This window comes from Gymnogyps californianus, chromosome 17 (genome assembly GCF_018139145.2).
Source record: "Gymnogyps californianus isolate 813 chromosome 17, ASM1813914v2, whole genome shotgun sequence".
In the NCBI taxonomy this organism is placed as follows: Eukaryota; Metazoa; Chordata; class Aves; order Accipitriformes; family Cathartidae; genus Gymnogyps; species Gymnogyps californianus.
The window spans coordinates 388,345-409,314 of NC_059487.1; the positions used below are offsets into that span (position 1 = coordinate 388,345).

General features: G+C 42.1%; 2 protein-coding genes across 4 annotated transcripts in view; one reads left to right on the forward strand and one right to left on the reverse strand.

The window, feature by feature from the left end:
* The first annotated feature begins 28 nt into the window (after positions 1-28).
* On the forward strand, positions 29-2,893 carry ROMO1 (reactive oxygen species modulator 1). Its single transcript, XM_050907415.1, has 3 exons — positions 29-75; positions 719-849; positions 2,530-2,893. Exons 2-3 carry the CDS (start codon positions 719-721, stop codon positions 2,636-2,638), a joined length of 240 nt encoding a protein of 79 aa, XP_050763372.1. The 5' UTR covers positions 29-75; the 3' UTR covers positions 2,639-2,893.
* A 1,983-nt stretch (positions 2,894-4,876) lies between these two features.
* Positions 4,877-20,970, reverse strand: part of RBM39 (RNA binding motif protein 39) — a 32,313-nt gene continuing 16,219 nt past the window's right edge. For 2 of the 3 annotated variants that reach the window (XM_050907529.1, XM_050907530.1), the window contains 11 exons: positions 20,406-20,523; positions 19,625-19,777; positions 18,924-19,061; positions 17,302-17,367; positions 16,157-16,361; positions 15,875-15,952; positions 10,256-10,288; positions 9,129-9,204; positions 8,857-8,962; positions 5,974-6,052; positions 4,877-5,878 (listed from right to left, as the gene is read on the reverse strand). In XM_050907529.1, the coding sequence (XP_050763486.1) occupies positions 5,778-5,878; positions 5,974-6,052; positions 8,857-8,962; positions 9,129-9,204; positions 10,256-10,288; positions 15,875-15,952; positions 16,157-16,361; positions 17,302-17,367; positions 18,924-19,061; positions 19,625-19,777; positions 20,406-20,523 (1,153 nt within the window). In that variant the 3' untranslated portion in view covers positions 4,877-5,777. Of the gene's footprint in view, positions 5,879-5,973; positions 6,053-8,856; positions 8,963-9,128; positions 9,205-10,255; positions 10,289-14,034; positions 14,159-15,874; positions 15,953-16,156; positions 16,362-17,301; positions 17,368-18,923; positions 19,062-19,624; positions 19,778-20,405; positions 20,524-20,970 lie in introns of those variants that run through there. The other variant, XM_050907531.1, reaches the window with a different exon arrangement.

Consider the following 20,970-nt stretch of genomic DNA (forward strand, 5'->3'; position numbering starts at 1 on the left):
ACGTCACGGCACGCGCCGGAAGTGGAGGCCGGAGCGGGCAGCGGCGGAGGGCGCGGCGCGGCCGGGGGGAGCGAGGTACGGGCGGGGCGCCGGGCCTCACCCCTCCCCAGCGGGCCCGGGGGTTCAGCGGCGGAGGCCTGGGTCTCCCGGGGGAGGGGCGGGGCGCGGCAGAAGCACCCGTGAGGTGAAGCGGGCGCCGAGGGCCCTGGTGCGCCGGGTGCGAGGCCTTGCGCCGGGCGGGAGGCGGCGGCGGTCGCCCCTCCCGGGGGAACCGCTGGGGCGGTCTGCGGCGTGGGTCCCCGCCTTGGCCTTGGGCTCCTGGCGGGCAGATTCGCTGCCCCGCTCCCCTGCCTCCCAGGCCGGTGGCAGCTCGGGAGGACGGGCGCGGCAGCGGAGGCTTTGCCAGGTGAGGCCGTGCGCGGCTCGTTGGGAGCTGAAGAGCAGAGAGTGAGGTCCTGAAACAGCTCTCGGAGCCAGAGCGGCGCTCACAGAGGCGTGCTGAGGGCGAAACGGGGCCGTCATCCAGGCACTGGCATTCCCTCCCTGTCTTTTCCTACTTGACAGGCGAGGAGACAAGTCTGAAAGCCTGCAAAGCCTCCAGCACTACACTTAGGAGAGGCTCTGAAACGTGCGGGCCTGCGCTCCAGCCCCGTTTGGTTATAGAAGCATATTAGACAAAGCAGTAAATCCATGTGGGGTTTTGTGCTTTCTTTTCTAGATGCCTGTGACCGTGGGCCCATACGGGCAATCGCAGCCTAGCTGCTTTGACAGAGTAAAGATGGGTTTCATGATGGGCTTTGCAGTGGGCATGGCAGCAGGAGCGCTGTTCGGCACGTTTTCCTGCCTCAGGTACGCCGAGGAAATGGCTTCTGTGGACAGGTCGTGACAGAGCGACAGCCAGAGAGGAACACTCCCGCTCTGGGGTTGGGCAGGGAGGTGTGGGTCCGGTCCTGTGTTGTCACGGAGGTGAAACTTTGCCAGTGGCTCCAAATTAGCCACAGTTCGAGAGCCTGCTGTCAGCCCCGGCCTCAAATGGGAACGTCTGGCAATGGCGAGGCATCACCTCTGGGTCAGTTGTGTACAAGGAGGTCGCAGTTTTGCAGACCTTTTCCTGCCGCTCGTAAGGGAGGTTGCATTGGGAAGCTGAGGCTGTGGAAGATCAGCTTGATGAATTATCTGTGCAGATACACGTGCAGCCCTCTCCTCGCTCTAAAGCTTCCTGAGGTACTCTGCAAGCTCTCGGGTGTCTGCCTCGTGGTTGCTTTGGGTGTCCCATCCCCTTGCACGGAGGCAATTACCGTACTGACCCCGAGTCTTAATTGCAAGAGCATGGGCAGAGCTGTGGCTGGCACTGGCACGATGCCATTGTGAATCAGAGAGGGACAATATTCCACCTTCCCCTGGTGCTCCCCGGCGTGCCAGCACGGAAACAAACGATGCTCGCTGCTCCAAGTTAGCTCTTGCGCTGCTCACTGACTGGTTTTGGCACACATCATCTGTGCAGAGGAATTACTGAAATAAGCTCTTTCATATTTTGCAGAGCTCTTTCTGCTTGAGGTTTTTTAATCTGTGATCAAACACGGGCGATGATTTGGTAGTGAACCTAAAAGGAGGAAAAAGCACAAAGTCTAATCTGATTTTGAAAAGTTTTCTGATCTCTCTCAGATCCTGGAGAGTGTTTGTAAGGGTACAACGCTAGCAGAAAATACAGATTTAGGGTATTGAGAAGAAGCAGCGACAGTGGTTTGTTGTACTTGAATAACACAGCAACGTTACTTCTGCTGTACCATTTTTGAGGGAAAATCTCCATGTTTTAAAAATCAAGTGCATGAAATTCCTTAGACCCTACAGTCACTGCGGTGCTGAAAAGCCAAACATTACAAGAGCTTCCTGAGAAGGAACAATCCTTTTTGTTTCGGTCTGATCTCAGGTAAATGGGAAGTGGAGAACAGAAATGCCTCTGGGCATTTCTAGGCCTTCCAGGTTTCTCTCATATTAAAAATACGGTGTCAATGATAAATAGCAAGTTAGTTTACAACATGGTTTTAAGTTGGTGGTATTAAAAATACTGCCACTGCAGCCAGGCAGGGTGGCAATACAACAGCTCAGACCCTTTTTATTCTCTGGCAAGTCAAATACTTGGACAGCTCAATTTTTTTTTTCCCCAAGTTAAGGGTATTTGGGGCACTAGCAGGTGAAGCTGTTCCTGCTAGCAGCGTGACAGGAGGGTACAGCATCAGCTGGTACCGCTGCAGGGAAAAAATACACGTGGGCCATTGGTAAAGGTCACTCAAGTGCCCCAAAGAGAACAGCTCCATTTGGTTTTTTGCAGTAGCTCAGGCACGGGGCACCGCAGCCGGTCTCCTTGCGGAGGCAGGAGGCACCATTTTAAATTTACATTGAAGAGGAGGCATTCGACTTGGGTGCTCAGGCAACCATTAGCTGGTTGTATCAGATGTTTTCTGCTGCATGTCTGTTACCTGTCAGGCTTCAGCTTTTATATAATTCCTGTGTTTTTCTTTATCTCAGGATTGGCATGAGAGGACGAGAGCTGATGGGTGGAGTTGGCAAAACGATGATGCAAAGTGGTGGGACATTTGGGACATTCATGGCTATTGGTATGGGAATCCGCTGCTAACCTGGAGCTTGGGCTTTATCCCGGAGTGCCCCCGTCCAGCCATTCTTCCTCTGTACCATAATAAAATCTTTAGATACCTGGAAGTGAGAGCTCTTCATGAAACGGTGAAGTACCATCCTCCTTGCTCTGCTGATTGTAAACATGCTTTTTACCAAATTTCTACTTTTCTCCCATCTCTTACTCCTATGACAATGAGAATTAATAATCCTTTGTACTACATTAAAGTTCCTGTCTCACAGGCGCCAGTACAGCGCACACATTTCTCCCGTTGGTACTTGGGCAGCTCACACTCCCGATATGTTGATGTGGAACCGCTCCATTGCTTTCGTGCATTCCCAAGTGTAGGGGAGTTACTCTGTGGCTAATTCACATCAACGATCAAATTTCTCTCTCTTGCAAGAACAGGTGGGTTGAAGCTGGCCCTGTTTCTGAGTTCCAGGTAGTACGGGGCTGAGGTCCTCACAGAGAGCGAGGGAACCCTGAAGGACTTGGGCAAGTCCTACAACCAAGGGCAAACTACAGCAGCTCAGGCACCTTCTTCCAGCCAGCCTGGCAGCACGTGGGTGCAGGAAGCAGTCAGGGAACAGCACAGAACAGCTACAGGTACAGCCGTGCTGCTAGAGCTGGAAATGGTTAAATTGCTGGAAAATGGAAAACTGCTTCTGTCACGTGACAGCTAGAGGGATTTGGTGATGAGTCACAAGGATGACGGCAGCACCGGCTGTGGGAGATGTAACCTCCTTGTCAGGCCTGGAGCGATGCCTTTCCTGAAGCTCTCCCCTCAGGACTGGCTGTGCCCCAGGTTACTGCGTTACTGCACCACCTTCCGCAGCTCGGCCGGGTGCAGCCCTACAGCCCTTGTGAGGCAAGGGGCACTCTGCTGTACAGCCCTGCCAGAGAAGGGAAGGGCGAAGCAGTGCTTGCGGCTGCCTCCAGCGACAGGAACTTGCAGTGGCTTTTTTCATTCCCTCGGCAAGGGAAGGGGGCTTCACCTGTAGGAGCTGGGCTACCAGAGCCAGAGTCTTTCCCTACAGGCTGCTTAATGGGTCTACAAGGTGCTCAACACTTTGCGGGGAGACCAGGACAACTCCCCACCGTTCACCAGCCTCTGTGGCACTGCCTACAGCTGATCTATGAACTGTTTAGTTTAGTGTTGCAATCTCCTGTTATTTACCTTTTGAAACAAGGCTTATCTTTGCTCCTCCTTTATTTCTGTTTAAGGGTAGAAGAGCACAGGTTAGCAGCAGAACCAGAACCAGCACCTATACAACCTTTACCTAGTACGAGTGCTGTTTCCCCACTTTTTAAAGGAGAAACACAAATCCGCCACTAAAAGCCTGCTCTCTGTCTGCTGTCACGCAGCTCAGTAACCTGAGAGAGAAACTGCGCCAACAACCACCAAGTCGAGCAACACAGCTGCTCTGGAACAGCTCCAGTTTTACTCCAACTGCCACTGGTGGATTAATACTGGCAACTAAAAAAGTAAGGTCAAGCAAAACTAGAGAGCAGCTTTGCTTAGCGTTCTTCAGCTGTGTCACGTACTCCTAAGGCACCCTCCTGTGGTATATTCCTGGCTCCTCCCCACACTGGCCTTTGTACTACCTCCAGTTGCCCAGTCCCATTTCCTCCTGTGGCTCCCTCCTGGACTGCTGACGACAGTCTCTCGCAGCTCAGCCACAGCTGCATACAGCCCCAATGGCAGCGCCCCAGAGGCCGCAGACCTGCAGCACCACCAGCAGCCCTGCCCAGCCTGCTTCTGCCCACCTGGGTGGAACACACTCTCCACACCTCTGTCAAACACAGCTTTTCTTAGCTGGTGGTTACAAGCAACAGGGAGGTGGAAAAGGGGTACCAAGAGGGCAATCCACTACCAGACTCATCAGAAACCAGTCTGAAAGCCAACACAAATTACTCCTACATCCCCGCGATTTTGCAAATGGTTGTGAAGAGACAGGGGCGGACGTGGGGAGGGGGAGTTATCTCTGGAATGGATCTGCAGGCCTGAGACAGGGCAAGGGCCATCCACTGCCTGGGCAGTGAGAAAACCCACAGGCCCTGAACAACCACGGCTGCAGTACATGGAGGGTTCAAAAGGGCAGGAACCAGCTCCTGCATTTTCTCCCAGAGGAGCGGTATTCCAAACATCTGCCATTTCAAAGCATATATCACTCACCTCCAGTCTTGAGCACACACTGCTTAAGTCACATTAGAGGCACGGAGAAATAAACCTTCATGAAGGCCTTTTTAAGAGAATTTTATTTGAGTGGTTCTTACAAAGATTGTTGCAATATGAAAGTCTTTGTTTGATAGAAATATCAAGCTGTCTTGTCAAACACACTGAAGTAACCCAAAAATATATTTCAGAGCTCACAGAGCTTAAAAAGAGCAAAGATTATATGCAACCAGAACAAAACACGTTTCTGTATTTCCTACCGATTTTCAGACTCGACTGAAATCCTTCAACTGTGCCACACTGCAGACATAGAAACTTATCTGGAAATGCAGAGATCGTTTTGTTTGGAAACTTAGACACACCTCACACAGTATTTACAAAGAAACTTTTACAGATACATTAATCAAAAGTTACCATCAAGAAATAAAACCCTTCAATCCTTCTATTCTTACCAATTATTCAGCACAAAGCAAGCTGAGTGGCTGTCTCGAGTCAGCTTTCAGTAGCCTTTTGAATTTTCCATTTATACAAAACACTAAATATGTCCCTTCATAAAGTCTATCTCTGGTATTAACCTTTAGCAGATCACCTACATTTAGTGAAATGTAAAATGTAATTGCTGCATTAAAAGAAAGGCTTGTGAAACATTAAAAATGTCATTATGTCCCATCTGCCTTTTAGAGAGAACTTGTTTTCTATGAGCTACTTCTCAGTTCCTACAGATCACCTTAGTAAATGTACAAGAATTACAAGGCAGAACAAGAAGTCAACAGCTTTGTATACAGTGGAAATGCTAGTTAGGGAGAATGAACACACTGCATTTCTGCTTACTTCATTTTATTTTTAAAGGTAGCAGGAAGTGTACACAAAATGACATTAAATCCTTTCCTTTAGTTTTATCTAAATAAAAGATAACTCAATCTTCCTCCAAAAAATAACTATGTACAAAACTGACTAAATCCATCTTCATCGTCGAACGGGAACCAGTAGTTGGGTTGCAGTCATAGAATCTGGGAAAAGGCTATGGTACGTTGGAAGAGGTACATACGCTGCTGTAATCATTTTACCTAATCAGAAGATTTTTAAAAAAGAAAAATAATCAGTATTTGGTCATTTCTGTAATTGATGACTAAGTGTAGGTCTCCACATGAAATCCACTCACCTGCAAACCACCTCCCATGCAACGCATTGACAGCTGCAATGGCAGCAGCAATTGAAGGACATTTGACATACACGTTGCCCTGTAATACACAAGTGTTACAGTCCGTTAGGAGCTGGAGAAACGTCCCACACCGCCTGCTCTCAAGACACTTCCTCGGCGTGGCTGCGGAGGCAGCAAACCCGCCTCACTATGTTCCTACTGGTATCAACCCATAACGCAGAATGAGCATGAGACAACGGAGTAGTGGACAGGTTTTACTGACATGCATTACCACGCTGTAACAGTTATCTTAGCGTGAAACTTTTCTAAATAGGATTCTGCAAAACAGACCAAATGTGAGCTTGATCTGAAATCAACAAGTAATGGATTGCTTACTTGCTCATGATAACCCTTCAAAGAGAGCATCTAATGGCTCCCGATTACAAATCTCATGCATAACAGAAAGCACACGGAGTCTGGCTACCTCTACTGCAGGCTAGCTGTCAGGTTCTGTAAATCACCAACTTCAACCACAAATGCTTAACTAGATACGCAAGTTCACAGTCTGGTTTTCAAAGGGCTTAAAAGCACTCCCTGCTCCCTGGGGCAGGAAGGACGTCCAGCACTTCAAGGAAGACTGGTACTGTGAAAATCCTCCTACGTGAACTTCAGCATCTGTCTGTCTTTACTTGAACAAGGACTGAGATGAAGAGAGAAAACCCATCACAGCAGGGCAAGAAGAGCCTAAGATGGTATCGAACATGAATGACAGACTGATCTTTTAACTTTGCCAGAGATACCTGAAGTCCTGTATCTGCAAATTAAGCATTACACCAGCCTAATCCAGAGTACCACAATAGTCACATTCAACAACTGCAAGACACACAGATGCCCACAGTAATGTGTATGCATTTTTCTGCCTGCCTGCTTAAAAATAGACTCCTACCAGTAATTCTTGAACCAGATCAGATTCTGGCTGAAACAGATTTTACAGGAAAAGAATATATTAAGAAACAGAATCCAGCCTTCCCTTTAGCAGCCTTTGCCAGCCCGTACTAACTCTTCCCACTGTGATCTAACTCATTCCTTCTCAGGGGGGAAACTTGAGATCGGGGCTGATGTTTAAGGCATTAAGCAATTAACAGGCACAGTTCTGTTCTCAGCCTCCCCCTGCACAGGCATCCAAGCTGCTTAAACCCTGAAATGAGATACAGCAACATAAAGCTTTAGTTTTCCTTAACACACCACAGTGTGGACTGGTGCGGTACGCGAGACCATGTGTTCAGCTGGGACTGCAATCTTTTCACCCACAACAAATCACATTTTCATGGCTGATTACTGACAGCCCTTAGCCTGGGAAGTCTGTCTGTCTGGGAAAGAGCCCTAAAAAGATGGGAGATGAAAATACTTAAAAGATAACGTGACCAGAATCTAAGCCTGGAAAACAGAACAGCACAGTGGAAACTTACGTTCAAATATGGTATTTTTAAATATCAGTGGGTATTTTATATCTGGGTCATCGCTGTGCTACTGTGACAATGATACAGTAGCTGTAGTTTTTTTTCTTTTAAATCCACTTGCTAACGTGAACCAGATTTGCAGCTCTATGTGCTCAGAACCTGTGTGAGGTATGTTGAGGGCTGTTGCGTTTTTTGGGGTTTGAGGGTGGTGGGGTTTTGGGGGGTTTGTGTGGGTTTTTTTTGGTTTTGGGTTTTTTTTCCATCTGTCAAAGGACGTTTTGTTTTCTCTAAGATAGTAACAGACTAATATACTGTGGGAAAGGCTTCTACCTCCCATCAGCCCAGTAGTCCAACATAGCAGTGATCTCAAAGATTAAAAAAATGCTAGGGAAGATTGTACATTGTTTTATGTACCAGACTGCAGCGCATCTCTAATCTAACATCTCAGTAATCCCCATGAAAGGGTTTCAGGTGACAAGAGTCTTCTGTAGAAGCAGCACAACGGTAACAAAGGTTTGCGAGTGCCAAGTGCGTTACCAGGGCAGAACAATCCCATCTAAGCAATACTGACAGGGACAGGAGTGTAGATTTCAGCCTCGCACAACAGAATGGAACACAACAGGGCACTTCCAGGGTCTGATGGTTACAAGTTAATCTGACTATGAGAGTGTCTGAAAACTGTACTTCAGTGTGGGCTGTGAATTCTATATAACAGGGGTTCAAGAAGGCCAAATCTCTTTACAGACCTTCCACAGTTTATATTCTAAGAGCTGAAATACAGGGGAAGAGATAACCAGTCTGGGGATTGTGTAAACAAACTGAACACAGAAGAAAAATGTATTAGCCTTTTTAAGATGCAGGCTGAGAGTCCCTCAAACAGGCATTAACTTGTAATTAAGGCTGCATCAGCAGCCCTTTTTCTTCTCCTCTCTAACTCTAGGCGCTCCTACTGCCCACTGCAAGACTTTAACATTACTAGTGAACACAACTGTTTCCAACCATGGGATTAGGCACACATTTAACTGCACAGCTCAAGTCTGCGGGAGCAGGGTGTCCTTTGTGCTAAAGCCTGTATTCTCTAGAAACAGAGGAAACTGGAAGTCCCTGGCTTTTGGGAAATGCACAGCTTAAGGGAAAAGCCAAATGCCAGAATTAAAGAGGTCACTACTCTTCAGCCTGTATTTCCACAGTAACTTCAGCTGTGTACATCTCTAAGAGCAGACTGCAGCACCAGAAAACCTCTCTCATACCTGCGTTCGAGATACACACAATGACTCGAAACAGGAGGGAACCACCTACGCTCTGCAAAAACTGCAAAGTAACTTCAAGAAATTTAGATCCAGTTTGGGGGGGGGGGGGGAGGTATTTGTAATGCTCCCTCTACACACGACAAAGGAACAACACTCCTAAAACCTGCTCGGTGTCTCCTTGGAACCAGGCATACCTGAGCTGAGTTTTTGTCTACATAGATGTGGATAACTCCTCCATGTTTGTTACATTCCTCAATCACATCATCTTTAATTTCTGTATCCCAGCCAGCTTCTTCTTCACTGTAGGGGGTGGAGGAAGAACAGGACAGAGATGGAATTGTTATCACTCGGACAAAATCCACCCCAAAACCCATCAAAAAACCCTCTGCAACATTCTGATTCCTTTCTCAGGTGTTAAAGTCATCAACAAATGCCAAACAGAAACAGACAATGATAAATCACTTACGTCTGAGGATTAAACATGTTGGAAAGCTGGAAGCACTGTGTTGCAAGTGGTTGTACAGAAGCAGCTGCAGCCAGAACTGTTGTAATGGAAAAAAACAGTAACAAATCTAAGAACCTGCTATGCATGGCTCCAATTTAAATGAGTATCTTCTACCTATTCTTTAAAATCCCAACATTCAGCACTAATAGCAACAGTTCTAACTGTTTAGTTAACAGTTAGAAAATTGAAGGCAGGAAAGCAAAACTCATAACTAGACACTATTTATGATAGAGAAATTTTAAATTAATACAGAAAATAGCACAGATGAACTACAGCTGAAGCTGAAAAGTGAAAAGATAACCCTGTACATTGATTTTGGCAGATTTTCAATTTAAACATGTAAATGCAGATACATGCACCTTCACATGCATCTAAAAATTCTGCCTGAGTTGTATGCCAGCAGCACCGTTAATTTTTCTCTCCTCATGGAAGCCAAGCAGCAGCTCAGGATGGAGTGGCACCACCCCATCCGACTTCACAGGAAGTGACAGACATCTTTGAGAATTCTCAAAACGTATTTTAAGCATGTTGAATTAGCCTTCAAAAAAGTAGATCTGTACTTTTGTCCCTTGGAAACGCATAACGTAGGAAATATTTGACAACTATTTATAAAACTATAAACATTTTAACTGTAGAATAGATCTCTACTCTTTCCCAGTAATGATGAAGTTATTGTCATTTATTGTTGCTTGTCATCACAGTACATCTTATGAAAGATAAGCACTGTCCTATAGGCTGCCCTTTCCATAGGCTGCAAGCTTCTGTTAATTTAGCTGAAATAACGGCCACCTTCTCTCTATATACGCAGACATTAAGGGTTGCGCAGTCAGAGTAAGATGATGACTAATCCAGGGACAGTAACCCCAAACTCCTGATTCTCAAATGACCCCCCTGGTCCCTACCTCTAAGGCAGGAAAAAACCCACACCCAACCACACCTAAACCCACAAACAAAAACGCAAACCCACGCATTTTCTACTAATACAATACAATTTCTCAGGCTGTTGGCAAACTGCACCAGAAGCATTTCACTTACAGACATCTGCAACAAAACCTACTGGTAACAAGTGATATCAAATGCTAGTTTACCTTCATTCTGCTGAGATAGTCTCGTTTGCAAATCTAAAGAAAAATATACAGAAGTTAATTAGTATGCTTGCTAGCATTATTGTATCATTACCTGCCAGCCAGGTTGTTTAGCTTATATTTTTGTGGTTAAGAGCTTGTTCAAGTACCTCAACCCACTCTCACTGTTCCTCTCTAGTTGTGAGTAGTTTCACTAATTTCAGCTTCTCAGCTAGAATATTCTGTACTTGATAGAGATCCCATGACCACAAAGGTAAGCATATTTCAAAGAGAAACACCACCTTAAAAGGAAAGACATGACCATGTCCTTTAATTCAATGTATCATTTCCACCTTGCCTCTGCTGTGCTTGAAATCTTTGTAAGACGTATTTTATTCCATGAGAAAATAATTACAGCAATTCTTACAGGCATTAGAAGTTTGGCATCTTTACTAACAGAAAGCATTTAAGCACAGTTATCCAAATGTGACATTTTGAGAGCAGATATCAAATTTAATTTCAAGTAGAATAAGGTGATACTTCACCTGTTATCTTTTCATATAAATGTCATAATGACACAAGTTACTTTGGTATTTTTCTAATTCAAAACATTTTAAAGTGTTCAGAACATTTAATTTGCCAAGAAAACACTAATTACTGGTTTAATAACATATAGCTGTCCCAATTTGAAGTAATGGGAACAGACGAATGCAGACTTTCTAACCATTTCCAAGTATATGACTCCAATACTCGACATCTTTAAACCAAGAGAAAACTTCAGAATGCAAGAAATTTAAGCATAAGCCTCTTCACTTATGTTCCAATTTAATTCACACAAACACAAGGAGTTAGAAGACTAAAGTTAACCGTCACCTTAATTCACTTGTTTAGAAAGCAGTAAAGTGATGGACCCCAAGTAAGCTTCCAAGCTTACCTGGAAATACCTGAAGGTATCAGGAATCAACATACTTTTTCCCTTTCTAATAAACCCTCCTCCACAACAGCGGGGGACCGACAGGAGTGAATTTTTTTTTGCTCTAAGTATTAGGCAGTGAGACCCCCAAAGACAAGTCTTCCTCAAGTGACTTCCCAAGTGCCTTCCATAGAACAACACGTACTGGGAACCATATTGAAAAATAAGAGATGGAAGGAGCAAGCTCTGAAGGCTGAGCTGTAACAAGAATCAGCTACGTTTAGCATGTTTTCCATCTGGAACTGAACACAAAGAAATCCTCAGCTCCATAAAGCGAGAAATACCATAATGGGGAAGACTGTCTTAGCCTGTATTCTCTACAGAAACTGCATGGATTTGGCCAAATCTATAACTAATTACCTAGTTAATTACTACTCGAACTTTTTTGTAAACAAACATGTTTAATAAAAAAAAAAAAAAGCAAAACCCCAAATCTCCTAAATCACTCTAGTTAGATGAGGACAGAGACTTCTCCCTCCGTGATTCTGACCCAATTGCACGTACACATCATGTACAGCTGAACTCACCAAATGTCGGTCAGCCTGGGACTCTACAGCCGAATGCTCTAGGCCACCTGCACCAAATCTGGCAAATCTACAAAGATCACCAGTTCAAATTCTGTCTAGGGCCGAGAGTCAAATCTGTTCTAAACATGGAAAGATCAGCTAACAGTATCTTGTGGTAACAAGTTTCACAGGTTAATTATCTACCACCTCCGAAACATAACCCCCCCGTCCACCAAATCTTTCATCAACTAAGTGAATTTTCTTGTTGCTCATGATTGAAGAATGGTCCTCTCCTCTCACTTCTAAATTCACTCAGAATTTAGAAGTTGTCACTCTTCACTGTCAACTCTTAGTTCTTCCCTACGTGCAGTTTCAAATCATATATGGAAACTAAAATTAATATATGTCAAGTTAAGATCAAAGTAACTTTTTCAGTATGTTCTGTATATATAATCTGTAAGAGTAGTGAGTTTAGCATGACTAAGAAGTACATGCTTAGTACAGAGAAAGCAGAAGTACAGAAATATCTGTCAAAGCATTTTGTGTCTTAAAACAAAATGAAGTTGCATGTTTATTTTGAAACATAGCTAGCTTTAAATAAACAAAAGCCTGCCAAGAAAACTGCCCAGTTTTCTAAGTAATTACTTAGAACAGAACAGCAGATCAAATACCTGGATGGTAACACCTATTCGTCCCTCTATTGCAGCACCCTATCTCAATCTTTTTCATGAACAGATAGTTTCCTTCCCAAAAGTAAGGAAGGTTTTGTCCCACAAAGCATTAGAAGAATGTTCTATAGCCTCATGGTTATTTTAAGTTTCAGATTTTCAGACAAAATTTACTAGAGAACAGAAAGTACACAGCTACGACTGTTTAGCTTCAATTCTTTTTCCTGCTGGAATCTTCTCCATGGGAGTAATGTCCAAGTTCTCAGGTCTTCCGTAAAACTAGTTCCTTAGCTTCCCTATTTTAGTTTGATTCAATCCATCTTGAACACTGGTAACCAGAACTGTTCACGAATGTGTACATTACATCTCAGATGCTCAAGTATGCTACCTCTAGGAACACGCAGTTGCCCTTTCAAAAATGCATCACGCTGACAGTTCATATTCGCTCACTGATAAAGTGGAGTATTTAGATATTCTCCTCCTCGGCCATCTTTCACTGCTAAGCTCCCAGGCTGTATAACTAGAATTTGTTTCAATCCTGAACAGGTGAACTATGTACAACACCCCAAGAATCCCTTATTGACAGCACCTCTGTATTTACTCACCTCACTTCTACTCTTGTTGACCATTGTTATTCATGTAAATATTAAGCAAGATCAGCCCAACACCTGAACTTTGGCTTCAACAACAGCCTCTAACCTTCCCAGCTTTCACCTGAAAAAAATCCCTCTGTCTTTGAGCCAGCTTCTTTACACATCTTTTACTTCCTGTACTACCCACTTCTCCAGTTTAATAACTTCCAAATGACACAAGTCCAAAGTTCAGAGAGAAGAGCTATATATTCCAGCTATATATTGCATTACAGACTTAAAATATTTATTTATTGACAATACCAGGTATCAGACCTCATATTTCATGTACCTATTCCCTCACTAATTTGATGGGAGTTTTCTTACTTCTCTGAACTGAGTACATTCAGCTCTTACTTTTAGCTCTGCTTCTACCTTGTGAATAATTTTCTTTTTTTTAATCCATATTACTAGCTTCCCTTCCTCAAATTCCAAACTTTATGGCCAGTGTCCCCACTACAAACTGAGGCAATGAGATTCTTTTGAAACATCTTGGGAGTACTTTTTCATTCAACCTCAGCCCCGCTTCCTTTTTGTTCTCTTCAAGAGTTGGTGAATCTTCACCTATGCTTTCATGTCCTTTACAAGGTCTAACTCAATCTGACTGTTGGTAGGTAATTCTCATTTCATCTATTTCCCAAACTAAAAATACTGTTTTGTTATCAGTCCTTTTTCCTATTCTTCATCGGCTCTGTGCTTATTCCTTATTTCTTTTCAGGTAGTTTATCACCCAGTTTGGTGTGGAGCCCATTTCTAACAGGACTGTTTCTTCTTTCTGTGGAATACAGATCCAATATAGCATTAGCAATTTGGAACTGAAGAAACTTCTTACATCCTGCCTCTTCAAACACCCAAGTTGCTTAGACCAGATGACTTTATTGCCTTGTTTCTTCAACCACCGCTTTTGAAATCAGAAGCCTTAGTTACAGACCTGTTTTGTTTATCCTTCCGTTTAAACTTGAGCAACTCATGATCCCTCAAGTCAATGGTCATTTCTATTCTCACCCATAACATCTTCATTACTTACCAAATTGAGTTTAAAATAGCATCCCCTCTTCATGAGTCAGTGAGTGTTTGATGAAGAAATTTGTCGGATATCACATCCAGGAATATCTGGGCCCCACCATTATTACTAGCAATTCTTCTCCAATCTGTATCAGGGAAGTTAAAGTCTCCCATAATGACATAATTCCTGGTAGTAATTTTCTCTAACAAGAGTAAAGAGATCTTTAATCCATAACCAAATCTCACTTTGGGGATAGCTCATGACTCTATGGTAGTAAAAAGCTTTATCTTTTTCCAAAGTTACTTAAGTTGCACGACTGCATTATTCCTTTTGTACAATACAAGTGGAATAAACAATGCTACTCCTACCACTTCTATTTCTACAGTTACCAAACATGCACATTCTTCAAAAACCTGTATTCAGCCTTATCATTTATTTCTCCACAGCCATGTTGTCTCATACTGATTCCATGCTATCCTAACAGTTCAGCTGTGTCAGACATTTTTGGCCATGTTCCTGATTTGGGGAGTTTGGATTTCTTTGGCTTGTTTCTTTCAAATATGGGGGTGAGGAAAAGCATTGGTGTTTTTTAAAAATATTTCTCTCATTTCTCATTGACTGCACCTGTTTCCAAGCAAGACTGTCACACCACTTTATCGCTTACATTAAAGGTGATCTAATTTTAGTGTTGTTTATCTTCCCTTCTCTTTCTGGACTAGATATGCTTTTTCCTTGCCACTGTGTCTTTTTCATCTTTTTCTTCTCAGATAGGAAAAAACCCTTATTCCTCAACCCATATTTTTCTTTCACTAGCCAGTTCCTTTTCCTTCCAAAGGTGTATCTAGTAGGGAAATAGGGAAAGACCCTATTATATTCTCTTAGCAACTGTCTACAGTTTCATGTGTATGCTCTTCTCAGAACTGCACCTGAACTTCAGTAACATGATTCAGGTGTATCTTAAGTCTGAATCACTTCTGTCACAAACTCTGCTGGAAGACAAACAAAACAATGCCACCTACTCTTTGTTGATTGCCTGACACTTCTCTCACATTCCAGCATCTAGTTAGTTGTGACATTCAAGTCTTTTCTACTGCTATGACAGTTTCATGCCCTTTGTTCTTGTATTAATAAAAAATAATAAGAAGAAATTCCACTCTGTAAATTCCTCATCTCCTGCAGGAGGTTACTCATTGCTCTAGTTCTGAAGCTCTCTTGAACAGTTTGTTGTTTAGGCCAGCTATGAACTAGCAGCAGCAATCATATCCTCAGCCTTATTTCCTCTCACAACAAAATAAAGTGTCAGTAACAGTTCCAACATACCCACTTGCAGAACACACAAACTATAGCCAATTCCAAGCAACACACAAATTCCCTGACGTACAGTGTCCTTCCTCACCAGGACATACACTGTATAAACCTAACACTACCGTAGCCTTAGTTGCCACGTCCCCCATAAAGTCCTAATAACCTTCTTGACCCTGGTACAGCTCTCTTTTTTCAGAAGGGTCAATCCCCTTCCAATTATGAGCCTGCCACTTTTAACAGTCAACACTTGCACTGCAGTAGAACATATAAGTCCCCGTTAGTACAGGGAATAGTAAAGATAAAGAGATGAAGGCTTGGGATGAATTAAGTGAACTACAACAGATTTGCCCAAAATAATGCAAAGTGAATCACGCCCATCAAAGCTGTCATACACTGCCACTGTTTATTTGCTCATGGATTTGTAACGTTTTACAGTTTGTAAAACATGCTGTAATACCTATATTCTCATTTTAAAAGATCACAAAATGTAGTTAAGTACCTCTTGTCTCAAAATTACAAAGCATAAATTTTTCAAAAATAGGTCATCATTTCTTACCTGCCACAGCTCCAAATGCCAAAGATCCGCTCATCTGCAGAGCCTGCTGTGCAGCTGGGGGAATCTGCAAACCAGTACCTAGAACAGAATACGAACGTACTTTGTAGCAAGCACTTTTCACTCAGTTAGGGATGCAGTAACAGAAGTATCAGAAACCTAACTGTTGTCAAAAGCATAAAAATACCATTCCATAGATTTAGCATAATATTCTGTGCGGTGTATTAATTCAAATTCTGCAAACTTCTGTATTTTCACACATTTCCTATTAATCATCACACATACCTTCTGCAAGTCGTGCCATCAACTGAAGGCGACCAGTTGTTCCCAAGTCAATTCCAGTCCGTTCCAACTCATCACTGTCCAAAAACGAACTAGCACTGGAAGCGTCAGTGCGCTCAGTTACGTGCCCAACTTTCATTGGCCTACCAGCCAGCTCAAATCCGTTGAGTTGTTCCAAGGCCTTTTTGGCACACTCAGAGTCTGAGAACTGTAGATTGGAAAAATATAAATTCAGTAATACTGCCTACAGGATTCAGCAACACTTCTACGGTATGTAATATCCACCGTTACGTAGACATGAGAAACACTAAATTTAAGATAACAATAGCTACAAGCTAACTTAAATGTGCTCCGTATTTTCCATTTAAACAGAACACACACAAGGTTGGATATTTACTTTCTTATATTTAGATAAGAATATATTTAAATACATATTATTGTTGAAGCTACAGCATCTAGATATCGCAATCAACAGAACTCATGGCTGTGGTTCTCTTTCAACACTTTTCCAAGAATGACAATTAATTCCTTTGTAACCTTTTAACTGCCATGCATTTACTGGCTATTCCTAACAGATGTTCTGCTTTATGGTGCGTAACATCAAATTAAATATACAAATATTTTGTCAGTGTTAAAACCATCAAATATTAGCTATAGAGTTAGTTTGGTTTCATTTGTCTCCAAGTGCCAGAGGTCCCAGCCGAGACTTTTTTTCCCCCCATGACAAACTGCCAGGACAGTCAAGAAACCCAAGTTCACAAAATTATGTATCTGAGGGTAAAGAGGAAAGATGTCTTCAACTGAGTTTCAGCCTCTAAAATTTTATTTCCCCTAAAAAGCTCAAATTCAATCATTTTCACAGCACTGTGAAAATGCCAGTCTTTACTAGTATCTTTGTCTGCAGAAGCCAGCATTGCTTTACCAGGCACTGACCACAAAGTATACTATTCCACTCTAAACATGTGCATTGTTCAACCACAATACCCACCGAGAACTGGCAGAAAAAAAAGAAAAAGGCCATTGTTGCATGTCCTGCAACATGACATTTCTAAGATGAGACTTAACAGAGATTGCCGAGTGAGCTATACTACTACATGGGAAGGTTACACTCAGAAATCGTTTAAGAAGTCCAGCAATTCTAGTCATACCGTAATAAATCCATATCCTTTTGAGCGTCCAGTTTCACTATCCATCATCAGCTGAATGCTTTCAATCTAAAAATAAGAATAAAGCTATTATCAGACACTTCGGAGCAAATCACAAGATATCAAAACAAAACCTGCATACAACCCTGCCAAATATACATATATGAATGTGAAACCACTGTTGGGTTTTTTTGATCAGTTCGTCATTCCTTCCTCAAGTCAAAATTAGTGTACAGGCAGCTAGATACATACTTCGATACCAAAACAGAAGCAGGTAAACATAAGGGTTATCTGTAATTTATCCTTTGAGTCCAGCTACAGGTAGAGGCTTGGTTCTGATGCAACATTCTAGCAGACATCATCAAATCCTAAATGAAACACTACAGTCATGGCACCCCATACGCTGAGAAACTCCATTTTACAAGGCAAGAAAAGCAGTTTGCATGACTTTGACCAGGGGCTTTAAGAAAAAGGTGCATATTTTAAATAGCTACTGGCATATGGGAACTCCTAGAAGTTTACAGTTACTGAATTTAAAACATATTAGTAAGTCATCCATGAGCCATAAAGTAGTGTTGGGAACAGACAGCAACACAGAAGAGGAAGAACTGAGTTTAAGACTGCAGCATATGAAATCAGGAGAAGGAAAAACTTTCACAGCTCTACACGTAAGCCTCCTAAACTACATTAATCATACTGCCAGACCTTGAGAGAAAACAAAACAAGAACAGCCACATGGATTAAAATTTAATAAATTGCTGCAATTTTCCAGGCTTTTTCACAACAGAATTAAAGGGATACGTACACATACTGAATCTAAATACAGCATCTGAAAAGCACTGTTACAGTATGTATGAGGCAGGGGTTAATATCCAAAGATAGTATGAAGAAACATCAATGGACTTTTTTTCTTTTTTTTTTTCCATTAAGCAGCATATTAAGTATATTACTTTTCCCCTATCTAATAATGATATATCCATGACGCCTTAGTTAGCACAGTAGGGCTAACATTTGCTATGAATCTGAAGTTTCTCGTGGAGTCGATCTGCTCACTTCCATAACTCTCTCTACAAAAACATATTACCATGCCACAAACTGGAACCTAATGATCAGGAGCGAAAAAGGGGCCTGTGTCAGAGCTGTATGGGACACACGGCTAGTTCATGGTAGTAACGAGCTAAAGCTTAAGCAAAAATCCTCAGAAACAGATGAAATGACTACATTCACAGTGAACAGAACTCAGACTCGATTCTGTGCTTTGTGCTTTAACAATCACATGTGGGTGGAAGATATTTACAAGCTGCAGAAGCAGGATATAACAGGGATTTTTTTATTTGGGGGAGTTTTTTGTTTTGTAATTTTAGGTACTCACTGAATTCTCAGCTTTCCTTCATAAGACCTGCCATTCAAAATCAGTGGACCACACCACAAATCAAGGTTCTCATTTGTTCTCCAATACTAACTATGTATCTAACCTATGTATTCAGGCACAGAAGAGCGAGAAAAAGAAACAAATGCTTTGCAGGTGTGAAGCTGAATTATTCCCAGAAGCTGTGAGCACTCCACAACTAATCTAGGTTTTTCAGATAAACTACCATAACACAACATGCCAAATTAAAATTTACCCTGCCAAACGGCTCAAAAATTCCTCGAAGCATATCTTCAGTTATGTTGAAGTGTAATGATCCCACATAGAGCCTCATAGGACCAGCACTGCCCTTCTGCAGATTATTTGCCATTGCTGCTGCTCTGTTTTTCTCTGCCTAAGGAAAAAAGAAAAACTCATCTTCTGTAAGAATTTAATAAAAAACCCTAACATAAGCAGTAAACATCTACCAGATTAGAACTAGCAGATTCACCAAAAAATACAAGCTGTTTTATCTGCATCCTATCCATTGGACTTTAACTTAAAGTCTACAAAATCCAAGACCATGACTAAGTATAAAGACACAGCTTCCAAAAGCCTTCAAACTGAACAACTTCATGCAGAATTCTGGCTTGTATCTAGTAAATTAACACTTTACTTTTTACATATGCTGGAAAGCATACATAATACATACTACAATTCTGTAACACTATTACATTTTCATTATTACTAGTTTCTTAACATCTGTATTTTCAAAATGCATTTATATCACTTTGAATTGCTTTAATTTGCCTGTCAACTATGAGAAACAAAGGTCCACTTATAATTAGCTTAAATAATCATTCTTATTAAGGTTTTCCAAACGTTCAATGGTAACCAAATTTTCAAACAGTAAGTTTTCCAGCAAGATAAAAGAGGTACCACTCAACACCAATAAAAATGAGGTTTACAACTCCTTACCTGTGATGCTTGTACTATGATTGGTACACCCAAGACTCTCTGTCCAGTTAGCCCTATTGCCAGAGGCACTGAACTAACATCAACAAATTCTACATAAGCAATTCCCTTTGAACGTCTGGAATTTCTATCAGAAATCATTCGCACATCACGAACCTGAAAGGCAAGTAGAGAAATGCCATTAGAGCTAAAGGAAAAAAAACCTAATGCAGTCCATTTCTCAGGAACGTATTAATAACCAGACAATTACTTGCCAAGCCAATGGCTTTGTGATTATGCTGCAAATCTAGAGTGGTGTAAAGCTATCTTAACAAACATACCCCAGAGGCAAGCTAGCATTAAAAGCTGCCATTCAAAGTCAAATGTAGTATGCTACAGGAACAGGGGCAATAGAATACTTGCAGCACTGTAGTGATTTAAGCCAGAACCTTACAGCTGATAGAACAAATAAAGTTTTCAAAAACTAAAAGTTAAACAAATTTAAGTCTCACTGTAACTGGCAGACCTATCTGCAAAAGACTGAAACTTCTGAAAAATGAAGTTGGTTGAATCAGAATTGCATTGACACGTTTTGCATCACATCATATGGTGAACAATGAACTCCTGATGAATTACATTTTCATGTTCAGAGCCTTTAAGAATTAGTTGGTCATCATTCATCCCCCCTTTCACCTGTATAGGAAGCTCCAGAAAGCCACTTGCTTACAATTCTGCAGAATATCAATCCTGTACTAGGACAGCTTGAGGAAGTACTCAGAATCACTGTAACCTCCCTATTAATTACCTTCCCTACTGTAGAAAAAAATTCTTCCAGGTCTCTCGGTCGAATTCTTGCAGCCAGCTGCATGCAAAATACTGTTCGAGCATCCCTCTCTTCAGGGGTAAGATTATCAATAGGTTCTCTGGAAAGAGGAAAGTTCAGTTAAAAAATAATCTGAATTAAAATAACTCATCTCTGGACCATGCATGAAACTTTAAATAATCAGTACTTCAAAGTCTGATGAGGAAAAAAAAACGCCTGCCATATTAAAAAAGGCAGAGACAAGAACTGAAAAGAATACCTAATATTATTATAATAATATATTTACTTCTTTAACATTACTAAATATCATGTTTCAACTGTAAGTATTAAATATGACTGCAAAATTGTACTTTAAGTACAGAAGTCCCAACTAAACAGAGGTGCCTTTTTGCTACTGTCCGGAACAGGTAACAGTACCACTAGGGAGCTTGCAGTCAAAAAGATGAGATGAAAGGACAAGAAAACAAAGGAAAACAGGATTAATTAGCACAGACTAGCTGTCTGAACTCTCAGACAAGGAGTACGAACCTTTTTTTGTGGCTTTGCA

Coding starts and splice junctions, on each gene's coding strand:
- ROMO1 (XM_050907415.1), top strand. CDS start 719: ATGCCTGTGACCGTGGGCCCATACGGGCAATCGCAGCCTAGCTGCTTT. Junction 850..2,529: donor GGCACGTTTTCCTGCCTCAG/GTACGCCGAGGA, acceptor TCTTTATCTCAG/GATTGGCATGAGAGGACGAG.